Source organism: Argiope bruennichi, chromosome 4, assembly GCF_947563725.1.
Source record: "Argiope bruennichi chromosome 4, qqArgBrue1.1, whole genome shotgun sequence".
Taxonomy (NCBI): Eukaryota; Metazoa; Arthropoda; class Arachnida; order Araneae; family Araneidae; genus Argiope; species Argiope bruennichi.
In genome coordinates, this window is record NC_079154.1 from 72,162,364 (window position 1) to 72,187,708 (window position 25,345).

The following is a 25,345-nucleotide window of genomic DNA, read 5'->3' on the forward strand; positions in this document are numbered from 1 at the left end:
GGATAAAAAGAAATATTCATTTTTATTATCAGTAGAAATTCTAATAAAAGGAAACTGGGAACCCATAGGTTTTAAATGCAAAAAATGATAAGAAGGACAAAAAGATAATTCTTTGCAATAAAGCACATTTGAAAGAACATAAAATTTCTTGCTCCACAAGTGAAAAGAGCAGATGAGACGCCCTGTCTTTTCCAAATGTCCTTGTTGAATCTAGATGCTTTGCGAAATGGTTACAAAGTTCATGAAATCCTTTGGTACATTTAAACATCTGGTTATTTTCATAATAATGTTAACTTTACATTTTTTCTTTTTTCCAGAACTGTCGCTAATTACATCCTTTGGCGGTTCGTGTACAATAGAGTGAGCAACCTGGACAAGCGTTTCCTCGCCAAACAACAAGAGTATTACAGTGCTCTTTATGGAACCCAAGCGATATCACCTAGATGGAAGACATGCACCGTTTACGTTAACAAAAATATGGGGATGGCTGTTGGATCACTGTTCGTTAAGAGACATTTCAATGAAAAGAGCAAAGAAACGGTAAAAGAAAAAAATTAATCGCATATCTTATGATGTACATTTAAAAATATATTGTTATCGTGCCGGTTTCTTTTCATAACTCTGAGAATGATTTCATAAAATGCAGTTGAATTTGTAGAGTAATCAAAGCAATTATTACATTTCCGTCATAGTAATCTTCGTTGATAGCAATACACGTTGGCCAGATTTCAGTTTAAACGAGAATGTTATTTTAATCCAACTGTTTCAAAACGTGTACTTTATTTGCTTCTAATTCATCAATAATTTTTTTAATTGCTGTCTAGAAATGGCAATTTTATTTGCTCACACAAAATAATATAATGTCTTATTTAGTTAATAAGGAGGGTAACTATGCTTTTTTCTTGTTGAATAGACTCTTTCAAACGATAAGTAAATTGTAAAGTAGTGCATTGCTATGATTAAACATTTAAGAATTAGACTGCCTTATACACACTATTCAATGTGTTTTGTATGGTCATTTGTTGCTATAAAAACATATTGCGTCTATTTGTTACTCAGAAAAATCTCAGAAAATTCAAATAATGTACTACTTTTTTAATACTTCCGGCAATTGATAGAAATTCAATACTACTTTTTTGACATTTTTAAACATTCAATCCTTTCTCCGAGTACATTTAGTTTCGTCGGCTGAAATGCTGAAAAAAATTGCTTTAAAAAATTTTGTACAGCATTTGAATTATGTTTGACCTTGAGAATTTAATTGCAAAAACACTATAATAAAGCTTTTATTCCACAACATAAGTCTTTATAAAAAATTCTTTATAAAGAAAGTGTTCCATTTTTTTCAATTTTGAAAAGGGGAGATTGAAAATAGAAACGAATTCCTCTCAGATGGCTAGAAAAGTCTGGAACATATTTACAAATGAATTTATGTGTTCGAGTATTTTAAATGAACTATTTCAGTCAAAATAGAGTCATTTTCTTTGAAATCAAATGAATTCCCTCTCTCTCTTTCTTTTATTTAATACTAACAAGTTCGCAAGGAGTATTGGTTACATTTAATTTTATTTGAATCGTATAGATATAATTTAATATTCATGATTACGACAAATTATCAGACATTAAAGTAGTGTTATTTTAATTGTTATATGCTACTTTCGCTATGTACATGGACCTTTCTAATGGAAATCAATCCCGTGACATCAAAGAACCATTAAAAACGTAAATATCCGGTTCATCTATCTTCTAAATTTATACGCTATTGTACCTTCAGTTTTTGCTATCCACCTCGTAAGCTACACAGATATTAAACAAAAATCTCTCTTCTTTAGCCTTCAACAATAAAACAAAATCATGCGATCAAATACTTGATGAAACAATGAAAGCAGTGTGAATTTCAGAGTAACAAAGCAATCTATTGTTAAAAATTAAGCCAAATTTTTTTTAATTGCCAAAAATTTGAAAAAAATTCGCACTATTATTAAATTGGTATCATTAAAAAGACAAATATTTAAATTTTGAAATAATGTAAGATTCATTTTCATGCGATAATATTTTCTGAAGTTATGGTGGAAATACACCAAAATTCAGCTTAAATTTTAATTAAAAATTAAAACTAATTCTTTTCCAGGGGGCACATTTTCACCCTCCAGGGAATATATGGTAGCTTTAATCCGAACAATTTGGTCTGAAGAGCGACACGCACACAAACATACAATCATCTTTATTATTAGTTTAGAGTACACAAACATTCAAATTACTGCAAAGAAACAATCAAACTGTTGTTTTTTAATGTTTCTTGTTTTGCAGATTCCAGTTTTATATATAATTTTGTACATAAATTGATATCTACTTTTATAAGGATACGTTAACTTTCTTCCAGGCTGAAGAAATGATAAAGGATATCAAAACTGCTTTTCTTGAGTTACTTGATGAAGTGGACTGGATGGATGCAGAAACAAGGGAAGCTGCAAGACAGAAGGTATAATAAAATTCAGATTAATATGTACTGTTCATTTTTTATGTGCTGCAAGTTTCTTTCACACAGCTGACGATAATTTCTTAATAAATAAGAAAATCTTTTTTAGGCTGTACTTATGAGTGAAAAAATTGGATTTCCAGAATATTTAATGGATTCTCAAGCTTTGGACGAAGAATTTGATGGAGTGAGTAAATTTATTGGAGCTTCTTTTTTTAGTTTTTTTTTAATTAATAATTTAAAAAAGAAAGCAGAATGCATGAAACTTTAGAATAATCATAAAAAACACGAAATTTTTTTACTTGTTTTGTGAATTTTAAAGATTCATAAACATTTTTTAACAAAATTCATTTTATTTATCGTATTTATAGAAATGTAGCTTTTACATTAATATAAATATTTAAATAATCATGGAAATGTTTTCTAGACAGAGATTTTAAACTGTATTAGAGAGATATATAAGGATTATAATATTCTTTATTCCATGAATTTTTCCTATATACAAAATTTTACATGCATATATTTATTATGTGTATTATAGATTTATTATATATATTTATTTATATTTATTATCCCCAGATTTAATCAGTAAAGATCTATAAGTTAAGTAAATCCGTAGCAATCCATTTTAAAGCATTTACAATAACTTTGTGTTTAAATCTCACATAAAAATGCATAAAAAAGCATTTAATAAAATTTCATTTTCAAGTGCAATTAAATATTAATTTGACATAATTTATCTCTTAAATTATGACTTTCAAATGGTCTACAGAGGCTTTGAGCTCTCCATACGTATAGCTCTAGGTCGAAACAAAAATTCATAATATTTAGGGAAGATAATCGAATTCCTTTGGATAATTCATCATATAAATATGTGAAAACCATTTTATTTTTTTAAGCGGAAAATATACTAAATGAATTTTCAACCATCTCATCGGCATTTTGATTTTGTAGCCTATCAAACAAAGAGTTGCAAATGTATTCATTGAATTTGGCCAATAATAGTCCATTCATTGTCTAGAAAGACAATACGAAATATCGTTGCAATATGAGCACTTTCCTTTAGCAAGTAAATATTAGATTTTAATTTTTTTATAGAAACTATTTATTCTAAGTAACAAGTGTAATGTGTATGTCAAAGTAACAATTGAAGTGTATTTCAAAAACAACAATTGGCAAAAAACATATGGAGTATCTTAACGATTAAAAGACTTTTGAATAGTGTATAAAAATTTAAAACTGAGGGAAATTTTTAAAAATTCATTTTCTCACATCTCTTTTCAAATATATAAGTTTTAAGAAGAAAACATTAAGTTTCACTCAACGGAATTCCACTTTTAGATGATTTTTTTTTTATTCTAACAACTTTATAACGTGTAATGAACCAAAACACAGAATAAAGCATCTTTTCTTGTAGATAGAATTTAAACCTGATACATACTTTGAGAATGTCCTCCTGAACTTGAAGCATTATTCAAGAAAAGAACAATTGAAACTCAGAGCTCCAGTAGACAGAATGCAGTAAGTATGAGATGAATTTTATTCACAAATATTTCGTAAAATTGTCGTCTATACCAAAACAAAGAGAGAGAAAAGTACTATTTCTTAATTCAAAATAATTTATAATTTTCTGATTCTATTGAAATAATTTGAAACCTTCTTTTTTTAAAATAAATCGAAGCCGGCATTGATAAGCAGTTAAATTATCACATTATAAACTTACGGAAGTTCTTTTCAAATTTTTAATATTCTGATAGATATGATTTATTAAATATATTTGTTAATCTTATTGAATTTAGAAAACCACCATTAAATAAAATCTTTAATTCTGAATAAATGGAATTTTTTTACATGAAAAAAAGAATTGGTTGATATTTTATAGACTAATTCGATAAGAAAATCGTTTTACAATATACCCTTTCTTTAACATACCTTTTTTTACATAATTTCTACAAACGGAATATTTTTTTCAGATGGGTTACTTCTCCAGCTGTGGTGAATGCCTTCTACACAAGATCAAAGAATTTTATAAGTAAGAATTGTAAAATCTTTAACTTAAATTTTCTTTTATTGGAAATATTTATGATTTTTTTAAATTTTTTTCAGCGTTTCCGGCTGGGATTCTACAACCTCCCCTTTATCACCAAAACTACATAAGGTAAGATCATATCATTAAACTATGATTGATCACACAATTTAATGGAGTAATAACGACTTAATAATTTTAAAAAGGAAGTTATGAAATAATATGTGACTTGGAAAAAACAAAAGCACTTTCCTTTATGAAAACAAAAAAAAGGGAACTGGAATCATTGCTTAAAAACTATAAATATGGCTTAAATTTCTGCTTGTATTTTAATCATGGTCAGTAACTGATTTTATGCTTGTAGAGATGCGGTAAGATATCCGAGCCATTATTGTACTTCTAAATAAGCTACTCTTATTCGTTATTAAATTAGGATGAATTTTATATAATGAAGATTTCAATGTAAATTCTTCATTTATGAAATCCTTAAGTAGCATAAATTTTACAAAATGGACTAGAGTTTAAATAAAAATAAATTACTTAAATAAAATTTTAAATGAACTAGTGTTTCTAGGATTTTTTTCTTTCAAATGAAATCAGTGCTTTGAATAAAAGAAAAAATAATAAACATTTGCTCTTCGTTCCTCCTAAATATGCAAAATCCAAAATTTATATGCGAACGTAGTGATCTGGTAATCAGATCTTAGCTTCGGTAATAGTGGTATCTCCAATTTTAGTATTTTAAAGCCAATTCCAACAGACAATCGTCATGTTTATGAGCTTCGTACGTGTTCATTCTGATATTAAAGATCAAAAATTGGTATGGCTTCAAAGTTTGGAAAGGAATATCGTCTTTGTCATTTGACCACGACTATAAGGGATAGTTTAAGTCCCAAAATTAATCTTCTATAATTAGTTTTATTCTTAAATAATTTTGAAAACGTCTTAAACCGAAAGTAGACCATTTTTTTTTCTTTTTTCTTTTTTAGATCTCTCAACTATGGAGGAATAGGTGTGGTCATTGGTCATGAAATTACCCATGGGTTTGATGATAAAGGTAAGTCAAGTATTCAGATTTAGATCAAAACAGACTTGCCAATTGCCAATTGAATACGAACTGCATTTCTTGGCAATTTATTGCAGGGAACGAAAAAATAAATAATTACTGTTGATTTCTACATATTCTCTTGCTCAATCTCCTATGGGTAACTTAGATATGGGTATGATAAACTCTCAGCATGGTGATTGGTTCTCGTCGCCCTCGTGGGTAAAAAACAGATATGGGATTGGCTACTTCTTATAAATAATTTGATGTACTTTCTACTGAAGGGATTGTATCGTATCGCCATCACAATCTGACGCCGGTGTTGAATTTTAAATTCCATCCATAGTTCCCGCCAATGTTGCCACGATATTCCAGTCACTCGATATTTTTTTCGTGTGCCTAAGGGTGGGTCGGAATAGTTGATTTGATATTCCTTTGCTACTCCATAAAAGGCAATACGAGTACATAGATGGGAAGTCGACAGTTCAGTGGCATGGTTCTTTATTTCGGTGAGCCTAATAATGCTGTAAGATCTAGTTACTTCCATTCCAATGGTGACATTCCTATGACTGGTGACAGCTCATATCATTCAATTTCAGTTTCCACCCTCCCGTGGTCGTGACAATTCAATAGTGGTTTAATTGAAATGCTTAGATTCATTTGCCACTATAAAATTAAAATTTACTTTAGAAACAAATGAAATCACCATTAAATTCAGATTATTTTCAAATGACTTAATTTCAATTTCAGGGTTTTTTTGTTTTTTTTTTTATCTTCTCTCATTCAAAGCGTAGAAAGATTTAGCAGCTTTCTGTGCACTATCATGGATTTTGGCTGTATAATTTGTTTGGAACTTAGTAAGAGCTGTTAAGGATATTTATGGATTAACAATTTTAACGAAGAAGATTTTTTTTCTATAAGAAATAATCAAACTTATTATTAAAAAATAAAATCGAAATACATGAAATAACAAACGTGATAAATTATTATCTTCATCGGCTGTATCATTCTGACTTTTTGTAATTAAGAACAGACTTTGTGTTCAACCTGTATAATTTGTTTCAAGTGAAAGATTATTTAAATTTTTATTTACTTCTCATTTACAAAAGTTTAAAGAAAATTTCATAGTTCTGATGTAAAGTGTTTTTAAATAAGCATTAATTTGTCATTAATATTTGGAGAATACAATTTCTATTAAATGGGAAATTGTAATTATCTTTTTACTTTTTCGAACTAGATATGGATTTAAGTAAAGAAATTAATAAATTTATTTTACAGAAAATATTTTTTTATATTAACTGAAATTTTTTAATTCTTTTTTCGTACTTCATGTCCAATAACCATCTAATTATCCAAATAATTTCATACTATTTTTTTAATAAAAAAGAACGATGAAAAACTTTTATTGTGCACTTTAAGAAATTTGTGAGTTCCAAAATAAAAACAAACATTTTCTTTTCTACAGAAAACCAAACAAACAACAATAACAACAGCAAAAAAAACAAAAAAAAAAAAAACAATAAATTCTCAAGATGTTTGAGAAGAAACACCGTAAGAACTATATTGCTTTTTGTTGCTTCTTAATTGAATTCAAATTGGTAACTTTCTTAATACTTCCAATTGCTTTAAATTTACAACGAACTCTTCCTTTTTTAACAAAAAATAGCCAAGACGTTTATCAAATAAATAACTTCTTTGCATTTGATTTTGTACCCAAAAATTCTATTATTTTATTAACATAAATAAATGATTAAAGTTATCCTAAAATATTTTTATTTAACTGTTATTGATATTTCGGATATTATTTCGAATAATAATTCTTGAATTAATTTGCCGTTGATAAATAATTTTCCTTCAGAAAATTAATAGATTTTTTTATCTGAATGAAATTTTTAGAATGATTCCTTTCAATACAGAAAAATGAATAATTCGTATAAATTTTTTATAATTTTTAAAACAATATGGGTAACTCTAAAAAAATATTTAAAAACTCTCCCAAATTCAAATGTTTTTTTTTTAATTTTTTGCATACATAAATGTTTTATGTTTTTACATTAAAACAAAATTCAAAAACCATGAGACAGTGTTTCTCCTAAGTCATCGCAAATAACGACTAGCATTTTGCTATAAAAACTTTAATAAAATATACTTATTACTTCAAATATCTTCAATTCTTTATTTTTTGTTTGGAAACTTCTTCCTATGCATCTACAAAGCGTTTAACTCTTATTACAAAGCAAGTAATAATAACAAAGATTTCAGAATGAACTTTCGTATTTCGTTTTCTAATAATGGGTTTTATAAAACAGAAACCCTCCCTTATAGTAAATATCTTCGAAAAGGTCAACTATTACTTTCGTATTTCGTTTTTGATTTCTATTCAAAACTGCATCTGAGAACGGATGTTCCTATCATTAAGTGAAACTCATCTAGGGATCTTTAATTGTGTAATTAATGCTAAAATTTTAATAATTTATTCATTATAGAAATTATAGAAATAATAATATAATATAGAAATAATATATAATATAGAATATATAATTATAGAAATGCATGATAGTTTACATTGAAATATGATTGATAAACTATTAAAAAAGCTATAGTAAAACCGTAAATGTTTTAACATTTATGTGTGAGTATTTTCACAGCTAACAAAAAGTAACAACAATCTGTATGCAATTACTATGTCTATAAACGAACAAGCTCATTCTAATTATAACAACTAATTTTAAAAACTTCCTTTATGTAGGAAATATTTATTAAAACCTTTGTGGAAATCTAATTGCAGAAATTGGAACATCACTGACACTGAAATAAAGCTTAATAATAAAATTTTCTACAATGATCCGCACAAAATAAATAAATGTGGAATACCGATTTGAAGCCAGATCTGTATAGAAATGGAAGTGAACAAAAACAAATATTTATCATACCTTATCTATCTCACGTTCATCTTTTTTTAGTATGCATACTTATCTATTATTTAATATAAGGGAGAAATAAAACTGTTTTTATTTCCACTTCGGGAATATAACATTGAACAGAAGCTTCTGAATGGCAACAGATAGATTTTATGTGACATTTTTATCAGAAGAATTGATATGCCATTATTGGAAAAATAATTAGCCCTCAAAAAATCGACTTTTTTCCCACCGTCTTTTTATTTGTCATTCATAAATCAAAACCATTCATAATCAATGTGAGGTAAGAAATGTGAAATATCCTGTTCCTTCCAGAGTTTGAATAACGGCTGACTAAAATGGGATTGGCCTTTTTTAAAATACTTGTTCTAAAACTTATTTCAAAAATTGATTAAAACCCATAAATAGTAATTATATATTTTAATACGTTGAATAAAAGTTTTTATTGTTACACTTCATCATTAAAAAAAAGTACGAATACTCTATTTTTTAAGAAATGCACTTGAATTTCGTTATTTTATGAATAAAGGCTTAAGTAATGCTGCTTTACAATTTAAATTTTATTTAAATTCGTTAAATGAACTAAGTGAGTGAAAATTATTCACCATTATTTTGTATTTCAGTGCAATTTTATTAAATTAATTTTTTTGAAAATTAAGCTTATATTTAATTAATTTTACCTCTTGAATCCTTTGCCATTGTCTTAAAAAAGCATTGAAAAAATCTTATACAATAACCTGGCTTGAGAAATTTTGAAAATAATGACACTTTATCAATCCATTTTAATTTAAACTATTTATTTAAATACCATAAATAATAAACCACATAAAAAAACTTTTCATTACCTTTTTAAATAGGAAAGAAAATAAATAATTCATTATTAAAGTAAACAGTACTAAATTTTAAATTAAGACTTATAATATAACTAAATACGAGATACACAGCGAAGATTCTGAAAGCAAATATTTATCTTTCATTTAGTTTTCTTCACTAATTATACAAGGTGGGAAGTTAAATGAAATTCACGCAGTTTATTGTAACCTTAAAATTATAATAATTTTGAATCAAAGACTTTTTGTAAAGTAATCCTTACAAATGTGTTATTAATCATTTTATATAATACATAAAATCATAAAATACATATTTCACAATCAAATTCAAAATTCTAGCTGATTGCAAAAAGTAATATTATTTTAGAACGTTTTACCCGTGCTTAAATATCTTCACTAGCTTTCCAGTTAGCCCAATTATTTGAAGTCTTATTCTGTCTGTCCATTCATTTTTAAGATATTTACGATCATCTGCTCAAATATACACGTTTTATTTAGGAGTACTGCAAGATCTAAATGTTAACTTCTTTAATTTCATTTTTTTTTTACATAAAACTACATCATAAGCAAATGCAAATGATTAAATTCTTTTTTTTTACCTTTATCGACGCACATTTCGTTTTTGCTATATCTATTATGCGTCATGAAATTGTTTCTGAAGTTAAATAACTTTCTGTCTATTTCTAGGCCGACAATTCGATCATTTTGGAAATCTAAAGCAGTGGTGGCATTCAGATGCCTTGCAAAGATTTCAATCCAAGGCAGATTGTATGATTAATCAGTATGGCGACTACATTATGACTGACATCGACATGAAGGTAAACTATGGATAAAAACTAATAAGGAAATAACCTTGAGTTTTAAAACTGTTAAAATGAGTTTAAACAGTTTTAAAACTTTACCTAAGCATTATATGGATAGTTTTATTTGGTAATAAAACATTTCTTTCTGTTTGTTTGCTTCTTATGGCACTTGCCACTAACAAGCCCGCTGTTACGAAGACAGCGATTTAAGCCTGAGGGGGAACGTCTCTTTATTTTTTATAACAGCGCCAACTAGGGCCAAGAGTACGACTTTGCCACTCACGCATCATTCATTCGCTTGCACAACCCCTTTTTACAGGAGGGCACATTCACACATCTCACAGATAGAACAACAGAAGAACAACCATGCCCAAACCGGGACTCGAACCCGGGACGCCCAGATCACGGGGAAGACGCGCTACCCCTATGCCAGGACGCCGGCATGAAACATTTAAAAGCTCCCAAAAGTTTTTAAATATATTTTCTTCTGAATCAAATTTCGGACACATTTAACTAGAGTTAAATGGTTACAGTTAGAACTGTCAGAAATATAGATTCTGTGCTTAAAATTCATTAAAACTATTTCCAGAATTAATAATAATACATGCTACTGTTGAAAGTTTGAGAAGTAGATATGAGTACGGCGTATAAACGTCCTTTTCAAAAAAAAAAATGCTGTTTGCTTTTTGACGAATCTTATCAAAAAGCAAAATTCAGATATAAATCATAGTTACTAAGAATAGAAAACAACTGAATTATTGTTGTGAAATGATGAACAATAAGATTATTTTAATGAATTTTTTTACTTATAAGGAGAATGCAAAGATGAAGTTTAAATCTGAAGGTATATACTAAAGCCTTTTTTGTGGATAGTTCCACATATTTAATGAAACATCTACAACATCACAATGTGTTATCGATTTGAATACTTTGCAATCGAAACTGATTCGTGTCCAATAATTAATTTCTAAGCCATTTGGTATAAACAAACATTTCCATTCAGAAAAACTGCTGTAAATGACATAAGGGATTGCATTTCATAATTTTGAATCAATTATTATTTGTTGATTAATTACAAAGTTGAAATTTTTATGCATTCCCCAGTCCTATTTTTTATTTAATAAAATGTTATATATTATTTTAAATTTAAAAGCTGCACCCTTCGGTAGCCATAAATGGCCGATCTATAATAAGTAATATAAATAAAATAAATTAATAAGAGTAAATTAATTAATGCATTGGATAGTATGTATTCTTATTCTTAAATTCTTAATGCCTTAAAAAGTTGAAAATTGACCACGATAATATTTTATTGTGCTAAGTTTAAAAAAATTTATGCCAGAATGTCATAATTTTCTAATAACCTGATTTTACCCTGAGTTGTCAAGGATGAATATGAGTCCTAGCTGACTCCAAAGCCAATTTAGACTTCTATAGGGCATCGATAATTCAGAACGGCAGAGTCAGTTCTCTTCAGCAATGAAATTCGGCGAGTGAACATTTCAACTATCGATTCAATTGCTCTGTCGAAGCTCTTGGTCACGTTTGTGCTACAGACTTAAGTTAATTCATGAAACTTAAAATACTTCTACTTGGATTTTATCGGAGGTAATCTTTAGGTTGTTTTAAATCGGAGAGGCATAGAAACGACTGTTTTCTAAATTCAGTGGTTCTAATTTCTTTGTTAAAAAAAAAAAAAAACCTTATTATGGCAAATGGATTTATTTTGAAAGCATCCTCCTTCAGCTGTTCATATATTCAATAAAATCATTATATCACATTTCTTTATTCATACCAAATATAACTTCGCGCATGTATTAATATCAGAAATTTAATACATTTGTGTTACTTGCACTAACTTATATTCGGTGATTCAATAGCGACAAGGGTGGTAAGGGGTAAATTGAACTGTTGCTATTTCGTTGTTTTTCATGTAAGTTGAATTGATACCATCTATTCTATTCCTTCTCTGAATCATAATGCACTTTTACCTTCGAAAAAATATTATTGGATTCAAAATTATATACTTTAGAGCATTTAGGAATTAAATTACAAGATTTAGCATACACAGATGGAATATTTCATGTGGACGATAATGAGATGGTTACAGATGAGACTGTACTTGCACTTTCAAGTATATTTAACTCATTGACTCTCCACGCTGAATTTCTTACATTGTAATTTATATGGGCCTGCCAGTCAGCGGTGAACCAAACGGCGGTCAAGGTGTTAACATCCAGAATTATCACGAGGTCATATACATATTAACAAATACTTACAATATTAATAACCGAAATGACATTATTTTATGCTTTATATATATTAAAACCGCAAATTCTATCAATGAGAAATTTCTCTATTCTCAGACGTTGAAGCGTGCTCCATGTTTAAACTGCTGTAAATACGTACTCGATCTCTATTTCAATAATGTTTTCTTCTACCACAATGTACTCTTTTCGCAAGTACACTCTAATGAAAGACCTAGTTATACTCTTTAGTGTGAATAGAAAGTGGATAGATAGCTTAAAATGTAGCTCAAACCATTTTAGGTGTTCAACCTATGAAATAATTTTCACTTCTACGAGTACTATTTTCATTTGCTGAAAATTTCATAGAGCTTTAATGTTTATCAGAATGTTTGTGTCACATGAAATTCCTATTTTTGAATAATTATTGTTGAAAATATTGAATTCTAAATATTTTTCTATTTATATTATAAAATTTCAAATTCCAAAACAGGATGTTCTTAATTTGGAATTCATTTCCGGATCATTTTCCGGAATTTTTTGAGTATTAAAGGGACTTTACACAGAGAGAAAAAAAAATTCATCAAGTGAATTGGTTCATAACTATTTCATGTAAATTTTATCCTTAGCCTTAAATTTCATAAAACATAACACTCAAAATAATACCATTGCTACACATATGCTTTTTCTTAAAAATATCATATTCTGTACGCAGAAATAATAGAATTCAGAGGTTAACATCACTGAGGTATTTATTAGGAAAATTTATTTAAATGGATTGAAATTTTGGATAATCTTAAATCTGGACGTATCTTAAAAGCTCTGATACAGATATTTGAAATTAAGTCACCTATAGGCTATTTTTTTAATTCATTATGTTAATAACTTGAAATGCATTAAAAGGCATTTTGTGCAAATTATGTTACCTATTTTTATATCAGTTTGAAAATTTTTAAATGATGCACTATTTTTATTTTTACACACTTTAGTTTAACTTGACTTTTTTATTTTTGTAAAGAATGAATTTTGTAATCCATTCATCATTCCTAATGTGCTGAAATTTTCAAATTTTATGCATTTGAATATTCTTAATCACAAATCATTTTTTGATATTTTCAGAAATTTATTATCAGCTAATTCACTGAATATATTAAATATTACGAATTTGAAAAAAATTATAAATATTATAGAATGCAAGAATTTATAACATTCATAATAATGAATTACAATTAATAATAGAAATGTAGAAAATAATTAAGATAGAAATACATTTTGTACTCTACTAAAAATATATTTTTAACTTTTTACTAAAAAATTAAATTTAAATTAAAAAATTAGACTAAGATTTTTTTTGTGGTTTTCAATTTATTACATGGTTGCTTTTTAGTCGCTGATCGAGATTAACTGCACATCGTAATTATTTATTTATTTTAAAACTCATGTATATTAGCTAATTAAAAATGCTTCAACATTTATTACATACTTTTTCATTTCTATGTATTTATTCTTTCAGGTAAATGGTATTAACACCCAAGGAGAAAATATCGCTGATAATGGAGGTGTTAAACAAGCTTTTAAGGTATCCATTTTTATTCATTAATCATATTAAACATCATAAAACAGTCGTTTTTAATACTTTTAAAATTCGCTGGAAAATTCAGGAATTTTTATTTAATTTTTTGAATTTTAAAAATTAATAATATAAAGTATTTTGTGTTACTACAGTTTGTATCTATTTTAAGCGGCAGTATTTTATTTTTTGTTTATAGAATATATCCTGTCTAATTTCATTTTCAATAATCAGTATTTCCTAACTTTTGGTCTTTTTATTTGTCGATGCTTTTTTCTTGTATTATTTTATGGAAGTACCTCAGAATTTTAGAGTTAATTCATTAAATAACTAATATTATTATTATTAATAATAATATTCATTTAATTCTGCAAGAAATGAAAATTGTAATTTTCCTTATCGGTGTATCATTCCTTTATACGATATGCCCTTTTCCATTCTAGCTTTCAGATTTTAATTAAAATCTATCAAATATTGGAAAGGTAGAAATAGGATAGTTTAGAGGAATCATTTAAGAACAAAGCCTTAAATTTCAGTACAAACTATGATTATATTCAAAAAATAAAGATTCCAGGTGAAAAGCATTTTTCAGGAAACTATATTTAAATGTTCAAAAAAATAAATAGTAAAGATATTAGGAAAATATAAAGAAATAATTGTGAATTTTTAGTTTGATTGGACGTAATGGTTATGATAGAAATTTAGTTTGTTTTAAGTGATGTCCCCACTCTGAAGCTACAGGAAATCTATTTTGCAACAGACTTTATAATTCTGAACCGAAGTCAATTATGAGTTCAATACTCTCTCTTTTGAATTCTATGATAGATTCTCGTTTTAGACTTCTAAAGGGATATTTGATTCATAGTAGATTAAATGTGCAGCAGGTTCATCTACAAGGTGATTTTTTTGGGTCTAGAATCCGTCCCTTTCTGTTTACAAAATCATGACATCATAATATAATGCAATACCACCTCTTCCCAATAACGAAAGAAAGAAAAAGAAGTCTGCGTTAAAATTTCTCTGTTCAAAGTTTTGAGCAAAGGTTTTAAATAGACAATAGCGTTTATTCCGCAAAATGTCCTGTTGTATGCTTAACTGCTTGAAATTGTGTTTCCCAACTAAGACTAAACTGCTCCTTTTATCGTTGCTCTCAAAAATTTACTTACAATATCCGTATTCTTTAAAAATTCACAACATGTGTTGACACTCACAAATTCAGTACAAATAATGCATACTGTTATTCAAAGAGTGAAGCAAATGATGATATGCTCGGTTTCTTCAAGATTGTGATTATAAAGTTAAAATGAATAAATAATCACAAATTCTATAGATCATTTCATCAGAATACTATTTTTGCTGGATTCTTTAAATGCAATTGAAAAAATATTGTCTAATTAAGGACTGTCAAATTCCTTATATGTGCCAACAGTCGTTGATTATTGCTAATATTTGATTACTCTTGACCATGCAGCGTATAAGAGCCTTTTTAACTGAGAAGTCGCTGTAAAAATTGTCTTTAGAAATTCAACTGACTTTCATTTAATCAAACTGTGTAAAGAACAATGGACTTTGAACTCCGGATTGCCAATGCATTTATCCCAAATATAGGAATAAACGGCTTCTGGTATGGTGTTGGTTCCCGTCATTCTTGTAAGCATAATAACTGGGCAGAGCTGAGTTAATCCCGCCGATGACGGGACGGGACGGGCCTCTAACGAGTGAACAGGAATGGCCTTTAGGCCATAGTTCTCCCCCCCCCCCCATTGATGTTACGTTATCCAATACATTCACCAAATTCCGGATATCTGCGAGTGGGGATGTTTAACACTTTTGTGGTTATTAATATCCTGGAACCGAACTATTATTTATCAGCTCGTTCCAGTATTCCCTTTTTACTGGAAAACAATTATTTACTTATGCCTGATTACGATAAGTCTGGTCCAAAATAGCACTTTATAACATCTTAAATATCGAGGGTCAGATTTCGACTCAGGTGTCATCCTCATTCATATACAATACGTATTAATAAAACCTGCTAAGATCTTAAAATGATACTTTTAAAACTTTTTTTACAATTTAAAGAGATTAAATTATCATATGTATCTAGTGCTTTTACAGTTATAATTTTAAAAAAAAAATCCTTAACTTATTTAAAAAGAATCATATAATTGATTTTCTACAATACAGTGACTATAATATAAATATAATAATTATGCATATTTTCCAGTATTTTACCAAAAATTATTTCGAATAAGTGTTGCTTTCTCTTTCAACTTCAATTTTTCTTTTTAATAAACTTTCTACTAAGTCATTATTTTCCCAAAAATAGTTGAATAAATTATTTGTGTTAGATTCTATTAAAAAGTCACCTATAATGAGGGGTTAACTATATTGTGTGATCATAGCTCCTAACTTTTTTAAATCAGGCATACAAAGGCTGGGTGTCTCGAAATGGCGAAGAGCCTCTGCTTCCTGGACTCAATTTGACTCATGAACAACTGTTTTTCCTCAACTACGCGCAAATCTGGTGCGGTGTGATGAGGCCTGAAGCGGCTGTCAATATAATACGCACAGGAGCGCACAGTCCGGGTAGATTCAGGTAACTATTAAACCATGGCACATTTCCCTGAAGAATCATAGAGATCTCATAACTAATTTGAATCTCAAATTATTTTCAGAAACAATCTTTTAAAATCAGTGATCTAAAAATTATAAGCAAATAACAATGCTGTAAAGACTGATATATTTCGGGCCTAATTATTATTTATGGAAAACCGATAGAAAATTTTCAACTCAATTAAGAGTGGAGCACAGATAAATATTTTATTTAACTCTCTCAATATTTTATTTAACTCTTTCAGTATTCAACTATAGAAATGAAATTTGTAAATATGGTACAGAAACATCCGATATAATTATATAAGCTCATTTTCTTTTAATAAAATATTTCTAAAAAGAAACGCATATTGGAAACTCATACTCATATGTAATATATAAATTAATTTTTAAGTAATTAATAAAATTAATACTATTTTTTTCTTCGACCTTTCCAATATCAAATGTTAAGCATTATTCATTCTTCCAAGTGTCTAAGTCTTGTTTATATTTCAGAGTGATCGGCGCACTGTCCAACTCGAAGGATTTCATCGAAGCGTACAACTGTCCCCTGGGCAGTCCGATGAATCCGGAGCACAAGTGCGAAGTGTGGTAAAGTCATCCTCACACACTGAGTTTGTTCAGGGAATCAATAGGACGGATATGTACTGGGAGAAATTTCTCCCTCGTTTATTCGTGCAATATATGTCGTCGTTCGATGTGTAAATAATTCTTCTCTCTGATCTAACCTGCTTCTCGCGTGGTTCTGTTTTCACGAGATTTCATTTCATTGTGTATTTATTTAATGTGTAGTCAGGTAGAGATTTTATTCGAAAGTGGTTGAGACAAGCCTTTTCAGGTAAAGAAACGAGGATAACAATTAAATTGGGAATTATTAAAAAAACATTTTTCACTTTTTATCGTTATAAGCTAATTTAAACTGAAGTTATGAAAGAAAAATCACAATTTCGTTAAGAAAGATTTAATCAATGCAGATACGAAATAATAAATTTTCGATTAACATTAAAAAATGGTAACTGAACTTCAGACAATGTATTTTTAATATATTTGAGCTAGAATGGAAATTTTCATTTCATTTAAACATTGGAGAAAAAATACATTCTAAACACTAATTTAATGCATGATACGAATTACCAAAAAAGGTTTTTTGAAAAAAAGTAATAACTATGCATGGATACATCGTTACAGTTGAAATGAATAATGAAAAAATATTTAGACGCTTTCTGGTCATAAAAAAATGTAAAGTAACAGAAGAATTTTTCTTTAATTTGTATAGATTTATTTAGTACATACCGTAAATTCTGTCAAAGCAAGCTGCTTGCATTTAATGCTTTATGGAAAACATTTCTTGTTCTTCAAACAAGACTTTCTAAATTTTCACTTTTAATTTAAATTTTTTATTTGTTAAATTTCACAATTATTAAATTTTTAAAGCTTCAACTGTTTTTGTTCTTTGAATAAATGTTCATGGGAAATGTAAATAATTTGATTATAAATTTTTCTTTGTTCTAAAATTATTCTATCTAGTTCTTAAATTAAATCAATTATTAAACAATCGTTTCAATTCAACAAAAACACCTGAATAATTAAAATAGTTTCCTGTAATTTTTTTTTTACTGTGTTCAGGCTATATTTCCTCCTACGATTAATGTTTTTAAAAAATTTTTATTCCTTCTTACAATTAGCATGTATACTTTTTTCAAAACATAGCCGAAATAAAAGAAAAAAATAATACAAAAATAAAAAGTATGAACTGCTGAGATATTACTTGAAAGGCTTGTTGCATATAACTGGTTTGAGCACATTAAAGATTATTTGATCATTTGCTTTTGAATCTGTTATCTAGTCATCATAGGTTTTAGAACTGGACAAATCTGTTTTATATTCACTGTCACTGACTTCATTGCAAAAATCTGTACAAAAAGACTAATTCGGACTAGATATATTTTGCTTCACATATACGAGCCATTATGCGGGTATTAAGTGTTTTTACGACAGATAATTAAGTTAATATTAATCGAATATTAAAATTTAAATTTCCATTTATATTAAAGAAATTATGTACTCTATTTATCTTGCAATTATCATGCGTTATGTTACTTTTAATGTACATATATTTTCTCATCATTCTTTTCTGCTTCTTTATTTGTTCTATGATGTTGTAATATTTTGTATACATTTTTGTATACATTTGCATCAGTGTATCGCTTTGAAATAAAAAATTATCTTCAACTTAATTTGTGATATTTTTGTCAATTATTACTTTCATCCCTTACTAATCAAAATTTTAAAAAAAATCGAAAAAATTAGACTTGTATCGTTTATGTAAAATGCTTACATAAATTAAGAAATAGTTTGCAAGCATTTTATTTATTTATTTATTTTAGAATTTCAAAATGTAAACCGACATAAAACCTATTTTCAAAACGTTTTCTTTATTTGAAAGAGACTTTAATACTCTACTAGATCGTGTATTTTCATTATTTAATTTGATTATTTTTGATTATTTTCAAGTTATTAAAAAGGCATGTAAAATAACAATGTTTCCGACATCATTTGCTTTTTCTATTTAAACGGGAAGTGAGGTGGACGTTAAAAGTACAATATATCAAATTTCATGATTTTAATTCTAAGCGTTTTTGAGTTATCGTGTTCACAGACAAAGCAACAGATAGACACAATTTCAAAAATGTGTTTTTTCTACTCAGTGAAGTCTAAAATCTGAAGATATGTCAAAATCTCGTGTGCAAATTTTTAATGATTACATTAATTCCTATTTGTGTATTTCATATACGAGAAAGTAAAAAAGGAGCGGTTAGTTTTTTGAAGTCCAAGTCCTTTTTCAATTCCTATAATTAGCTCTCTCTCTCTCTCTCTATGTATATATCTTGTTCAAATTTTCAATCGTTAATAAAATACTTTTTATTCATCCACTCAAGTTCAAATGCATTTTTTTAAACTTGTAGTGGATGACACTTGATGTTAATACAGTTTTTTTTCAAATATTAATTAATTAATTAATTGTGTCCAGTAGTTTCTATTTGGTCGCCAAATCCATCGCCATGTCGCCAAATGGTGGCCAAGCTCTGAGATTACTGACGCGACACCCGATCATAAAAATTATATGATATACGTATATAAATAATATAAGAAAATAAGCAGGAATTCAATTAAAAAAAATTTTGCCCCTTAATATTGTAATTCTGTCATATGAATATACACACTTATATTAATTGTAATTATTAAATAAAAAGTAACTAAAATAAATTTTTGTTGTTGACCTAAGTAGGAATTGACTTTATATATATCTATAACATGTTGTTTGTTAGTTTCGTATATGAGAAAGTAAAAAAAAAGAGAAATTGATTGACTTATTGTTTGAATTGTTGCCTTAAAAGCCAAATTTGACTATACTGCATCAAACAAATTGTTGACTTATAAGCATATGGTGCCATATAAAACTGTTAGGATTTTTTTAAAATTTCAAATTGGTATTATAAATATACGGTCTTATGATCAAATCATAGATTATTTAAAATGAGTAACTACATTAAAAAAATAAAATGGAATGCAATTCAAAAATCTAGCAGCATTTGTAAGACCTATCTAGATACAAAATGCGAGAAACTGAAAACAAGAAATTAAAAATGTAAACAAAATCAAATCTAGTATCAAGTGATAAAAAAAATATCAATGCTTTTTTTAAAAATTTTATGCCACTTTAAACATTTATCACGGATCGGTATACTTAGAGTTGTCGGATAAAGTGTTTTAAAATCAATCTACTGAAGCGGTCTACTTTTTAAATTTTTGTCTCATGGTAACGTCATAGGAAGCATTGCTTGGGGAAAATTGTTGTTCATAAATGACAAGATGACTTTTTTTAAGCTTTTAGATAGTAATCTATTGTATCTTCAGTTGTAGATGTTCAATTTCATTGTTAATTTGTTATTGGAGGGGTGTCCTTTTTAACATAGATAGCGTCGGAATGTATATATGGCGATTTAATTTCATTATTATCTGTGGAATCTTTTGTTATATTTGTAGAAAGAAAAGTATTTTCAACCTCTATAATAGTAGTAATCAAATGCTGTGAAAGTGATTTCCTCAAAAATTTAGAAGATTTGTCTGAGGTTAATTGATTTTGATTTGCAGTTATGGGCTTGGATAAATTTTAGGCTTCCTTATATTTATCATTATTTATACCTTGCTAAATCTTCTGAAACACTGGTTGGAACAATACATTGCTTTTGAGTAGTCAATTTTAAAACTAGGTAGGACAGAATTTAAAATTGTATTTGTGAATGTTTTTTAAGCTAATTTTCGCTTAGTATGCTTTTAGGAGTTGTAAGTCTAGCTTTGGCCTGGAATATGGAAACTTAGTTAGGGCTTAGGATAAACGTTTTTGATGCAACTACTAGTTCCTGATCTCCAGAAAAGTTGCTTTGGACATGAAATCTGTTATTTTAATTTTTGTTACTAAATTTCCTTTTCCGATTTCTAAGCCAACAGTGTTTGAAAAGGAGAAAAATGGTCACTTTTAGTTATGTTTCGAGATCAATCTTTTTGCACTACCTTTACACTTGACACATCTCTTTTTTGAATTACATGCAATGCTTTCGTGGCCTTCCACACTGCCGATGCATGTCTGTATGCTGCAACAGAAAATTAGAAAAAAATAAGAGCTTTGAAACATCGCAAGAGTTGTGGATACAAGGTGAACAGAGAAGTACCAGAATTACATGACATCCTTTTATATGTTCTGGTAAATAATGAAAACTTAAGGAAAGTATTCTTAATGTTTAGGGCTTAAAGTTATAAGCCAGACATGGTTTATAACTTTACCTTAACATGGCTTTTAACCTTCCTGATTCGGAAGCTTTTCAGCGACTTCTTTTAGTGGTATATAAAATAATTCTCCAAATTGAAACTGAAACCGTAAGCATTGATTTATTTTTGAAAAGTTGTTGTGATTATTTAAGAGATAACTCACCATGGAACTCAATAAGGGTTGGCAGCCATTACTGTAGGTATTCGCAGCCTCAGCATTTACTATTTAGCTTGCCTGAATCTATACGCTCAGGATCATCCCGGGGACAAAGAACACTCTTAGCTCCAAACCCAAGAAAATGACCCCTCCTTTGAGTCCTACCAGGTGGCCAATTACCGACTGTAATAACAAATTGAATACGGCAGTGCATCATCCGTCTAATGGATCTTTATATTTTGCCAATATTTGGAGTTTTAGGCTGTCCACGCCTGGTAGGATGCAAACAGAATTACAAAAGCTTCTCATGCAGAACTCCTTCAATTACTATGAAAGGATGAAATTGAGAAGCAGACAACAGAAGCCGAAGAGGAGGGTAAACTTGAAGAGAATAAAGATCTCTAAGAACATCAGGATTGGAACAACAAATATCCGCCGAAAGTGGACCTCTGAAGGTGTAAAAAGAGAAAGAAAGAAATATAGGACGATTGAATCAATTTGTTTTGTCCAACGATCAGAGAATTAAAAAAAAGAACATTTAAAGGGAATTTGACTAATATAATGCAAAATGCATCACAAAGGCTTTTGCACAATATCTCGGGGGGGGGGGTATTTAAATGAAATATTTGTTTTTAGATTAATTCCTTGCAGTCCAATCATATCTTGCTACTGACAGGCGTATTATCACTTACATTTATTTAAAAAATATTTTAATTTACATTCAAAAAATATGTAAAAGGAACTTTAAATTGATTCTGTTTCTAAACTTAATATTAACTTAAAATTGAAGCTTAGAAAATAAAAAATTATGATACGATTAATTGATATTTTTTCCGACTAGTTGTTGTTACTTTTATCGACCATTTTTGTTTTTATTTTTCTTCTAAGATAGAAAGACAGAAAAAAACTTTTTCAGTTCTTCTTGCATATACACATGGCGATGATTTAATATGCCTATAGTTTTGAAATAATTTTAAAACTAAATTTCATGGTATTTTAAACTATTTACGGTACTGTATCAGGCGTCCTCAGTAATAAAATAAAGTGCCCTTAAATTTAGAAAATTTTATTCAGAAATGTCTTAGCATGGTAATTAGCCTGATTTAATTGCTTGCACTTTTTTTATTTCGTACATAACATTGCGAGATTCACAGAAAGACAGAAAGAATGGGAGCTTACAATCCTTTTTATATCGGTAAAGACAAAAGTGAAAATATTGCTTCGGAATTATATTTTTTTATCATAACATAAACACTAGTAAACCTCATGCGTGAATGATTTGATTAAAAATAAATTTGATTTAAATTTCTTTACAACTATAAATGCCATTATTGCAAAAATTAATTTTGAATACTAATTCAAAACTAATTATAAAAATTATATGTAAAATGCTTTTATGTTAAGATAAAAAAAACTTTCCGAGATAGGATTTGTGTAACAAAGATGTTTTTTTTTTTTTTTTTTTTTTTTTTTTTTTGAAATTTAAAATAGTTTTAACGTTGCTTTAGGGATAGTAATATTCACCAAACTATTCAAGAAATTACTTTTAACATTTTACTTACCTAAAAATCAAACTGAAAGTTCTGAAAAAAACCTGTTTTTGAGACATCTACTTTCTAAAAATTACATGCCAAATTTGACAGTATTAGATTCAAAACAACGAAGTATTTTGTGTTTGTATCTGTTGTTTATAGACAGTCTAATTGCATTACCCTTTTTTAAAAAATAGAAACTGGTAGGGTTAACATGACCGTTTATAAAATTTACCCAAAAATCAACTTACTCCGTCATTTTGGAGCTTTATATCTGTAATCTTCACAACTAAGCATTTTGTTTACTTGTGAACTTTCCATTTTTAAACCTTTAAATACTTTTTAATCATAAAATAGGTCTCAATAATTCTCATGCCCAAATTTTTTAGAAAGACATTTTTTTAACTAAAAATTTCGTCTTTAATTTATATTTTACTTTTGTTTTCTTAAATTGCTATATCTTTATAATCATATTTTTCTTTAACATAAAAGAAAATAATTAGTTAGTTTCTTTATTGAACATTTATAGGTTTCACCAGTTAAGGAAATCGGAAAACTTATTAAAATAATGATTTAAAATTTCAGTATTTATTCAGTTACTTGAATTTTATAGCTAGTAAAACATTGTAGATTTTTTATTGATAGAAACTATTTAATTAAAGTAAAATGAGCAGAACCTAATCTTGATCATAATTAATTCAGACATTCACTTTGCATTGGTTTTAAAATAGTACGAGCTTATATTTAATGAAAAATATTAATATTCGATTTTAATCTAGCATTTTACATTAAAGGAGACTGAGCATATTTTGTATATTGTAAAAATTTAGAAAAAAAAATTCTCTCAAATTCAGTTTTTTCCATTAAATTTTCAATGTAAACCTTTTACTTACAAATAAAAAAATGCGTCAATACTGACCATTTTTATTTAACCTTTATTTTATATAAAATGACGAATTTTGAATAATTAATAAAATAGCCTGGATTATTTGTATTAATCACAATTTTTGAGATTAGCCCAATTAATCTGAATTATTTTATTGATTTATTTGGAATTCACATTTGAGATATATACATATTCGTATGCAAAGATTATTTTAAAAAGGATTAATTGATTTATTATTTTTTTCTCCTATCTATTTATAAATGTTCCACAAATGCTTCAAAATATTTTTTTTCTTAAATAACAAAAAATATTTATTATGCTTAATATTACCCAGAAAAAAGCTTCATTTCTTCTCTCTTGACAAATAATGATAACCATTTTTAACGAGAAGCGAAATGGTATAGGAGAATTCTTCATTTCTCATTCGGCACCAAACAATTATCAACAACTTTTGATCATTTTATTTAAACACATCGTCAAACTCAGTAAAACAAATTTGTTATTGTGACAGCAACTAAAAATCTCGCATTTTATTTCCTAAATAGCACTTTTTAAACCATTATAAAATATAGCATTATTTTAAGCTAACAATGACCTCTATGGGAACAAGTGAAAGACCTAAACAGGGTGGGGGTCCATTTTAACCGGTTAAAAAAAAGTTTCCCTCTTATCTGCAGGAAAAAAGAACCTGTTTGTTTCTTTTGTTACTTGTTACTGAATATATTATACCACGTGTTTCCAGTCACTGACCCACACGCCTTTAAAATCCTTATTCGAGCCTCTACTTGAAAACAAAACTATAATTTCATGCAGTGAGGTTCCCAGGGCTTGGTTTGTTGTTTTAATAACAGGACGGTACAAGCTACTCAAGCAATATCATAAAGAAACTGATAACTTGAAGTTGATAAACTAGATGTTTCATTTTCGCTGGGCTTGTGTCAGGCATTTTGATTAGAAAGATAACTTTATTATTATTTTAGCACGTGCTATGCTTTGTAAATGCTGTGTTCAGGACAATGAAATAGTGATGCTATGTTAAAGCTTTCGTTTCGTGGTTGTTGCTATGCTGGCAGTTTTGATCTCAAATAGCTCAGTCAAATCTCTCCCTTTATTTACTTTCTCATATAAAAAGGAGAAAGTATTAAAATAGTCAAAAGAATTCGAACTCTAAATTTTGATGAATCAGATCTTCCTGATCTTAAAAATCACATTTGTAGAATTATGTTTGGCTGTCGGTCTATCTGTGAACAGGAATTACAAAATATACTTTATACAGAAATCTCTTTGTTCAACTGTCCGAATAGAAGTTAACACGATAACACCAAAATGAAAATAAAAGCTAGATAGATAGAATTTAGTGCACAAAATACAGCATCTAAATTGTAAATCTTTATCGAATTTTGA

At 28.0% G+C, this 25,345-nt stretch overlaps 1 protein-coding gene across 2 annotated transcripts in view; it reads left to right on the forward strand.

The window, feature by feature from the left end:
- The window catches only part of LOC129967039 (neprilysin-4-like), a 74,076-nt gene extending 55,412 nt beyond the window's left edge, over positions 1-18,664 (forward strand). For both annotated transcript variants that reach the window (XM_056081677.1, XM_056081678.1), the window contains exons 11-21: positions 318-540; positions 2,384-2,482; positions 2,589-2,666; positions 3,897-4,000; positions 4,453-4,511; positions 4,586-4,637; positions 5,495-5,562; positions 9,989-10,119; positions 13,864-13,929; positions 16,347-16,519; positions 17,032-18,664. In XM_056081677.1, coding sequence (XP_055937652.1) covers positions 318-540; positions 2,384-2,482; positions 2,589-2,666; positions 3,897-4,000; positions 4,453-4,511; positions 4,586-4,637; positions 5,495-5,562; positions 9,989-10,119; positions 13,864-13,929; positions 16,347-16,519; positions 17,032-17,131 — 1,153 coding nt within the window. In that variant the 3' untranslated portion in view covers positions 17,132-18,664. The remainder of the gene's footprint in view (positions 1-317; positions 541-2,383; positions 2,483-2,588; positions 2,667-3,896; positions 4,001-4,452; positions 4,512-4,585; positions 4,638-5,494; positions 5,563-9,988; positions 10,120-13,863; positions 13,930-16,346; positions 16,520-17,031) is intronic.
- The last annotated feature ends 6,681 nt before the right edge of the window (positions 18,665-25,345 follow it).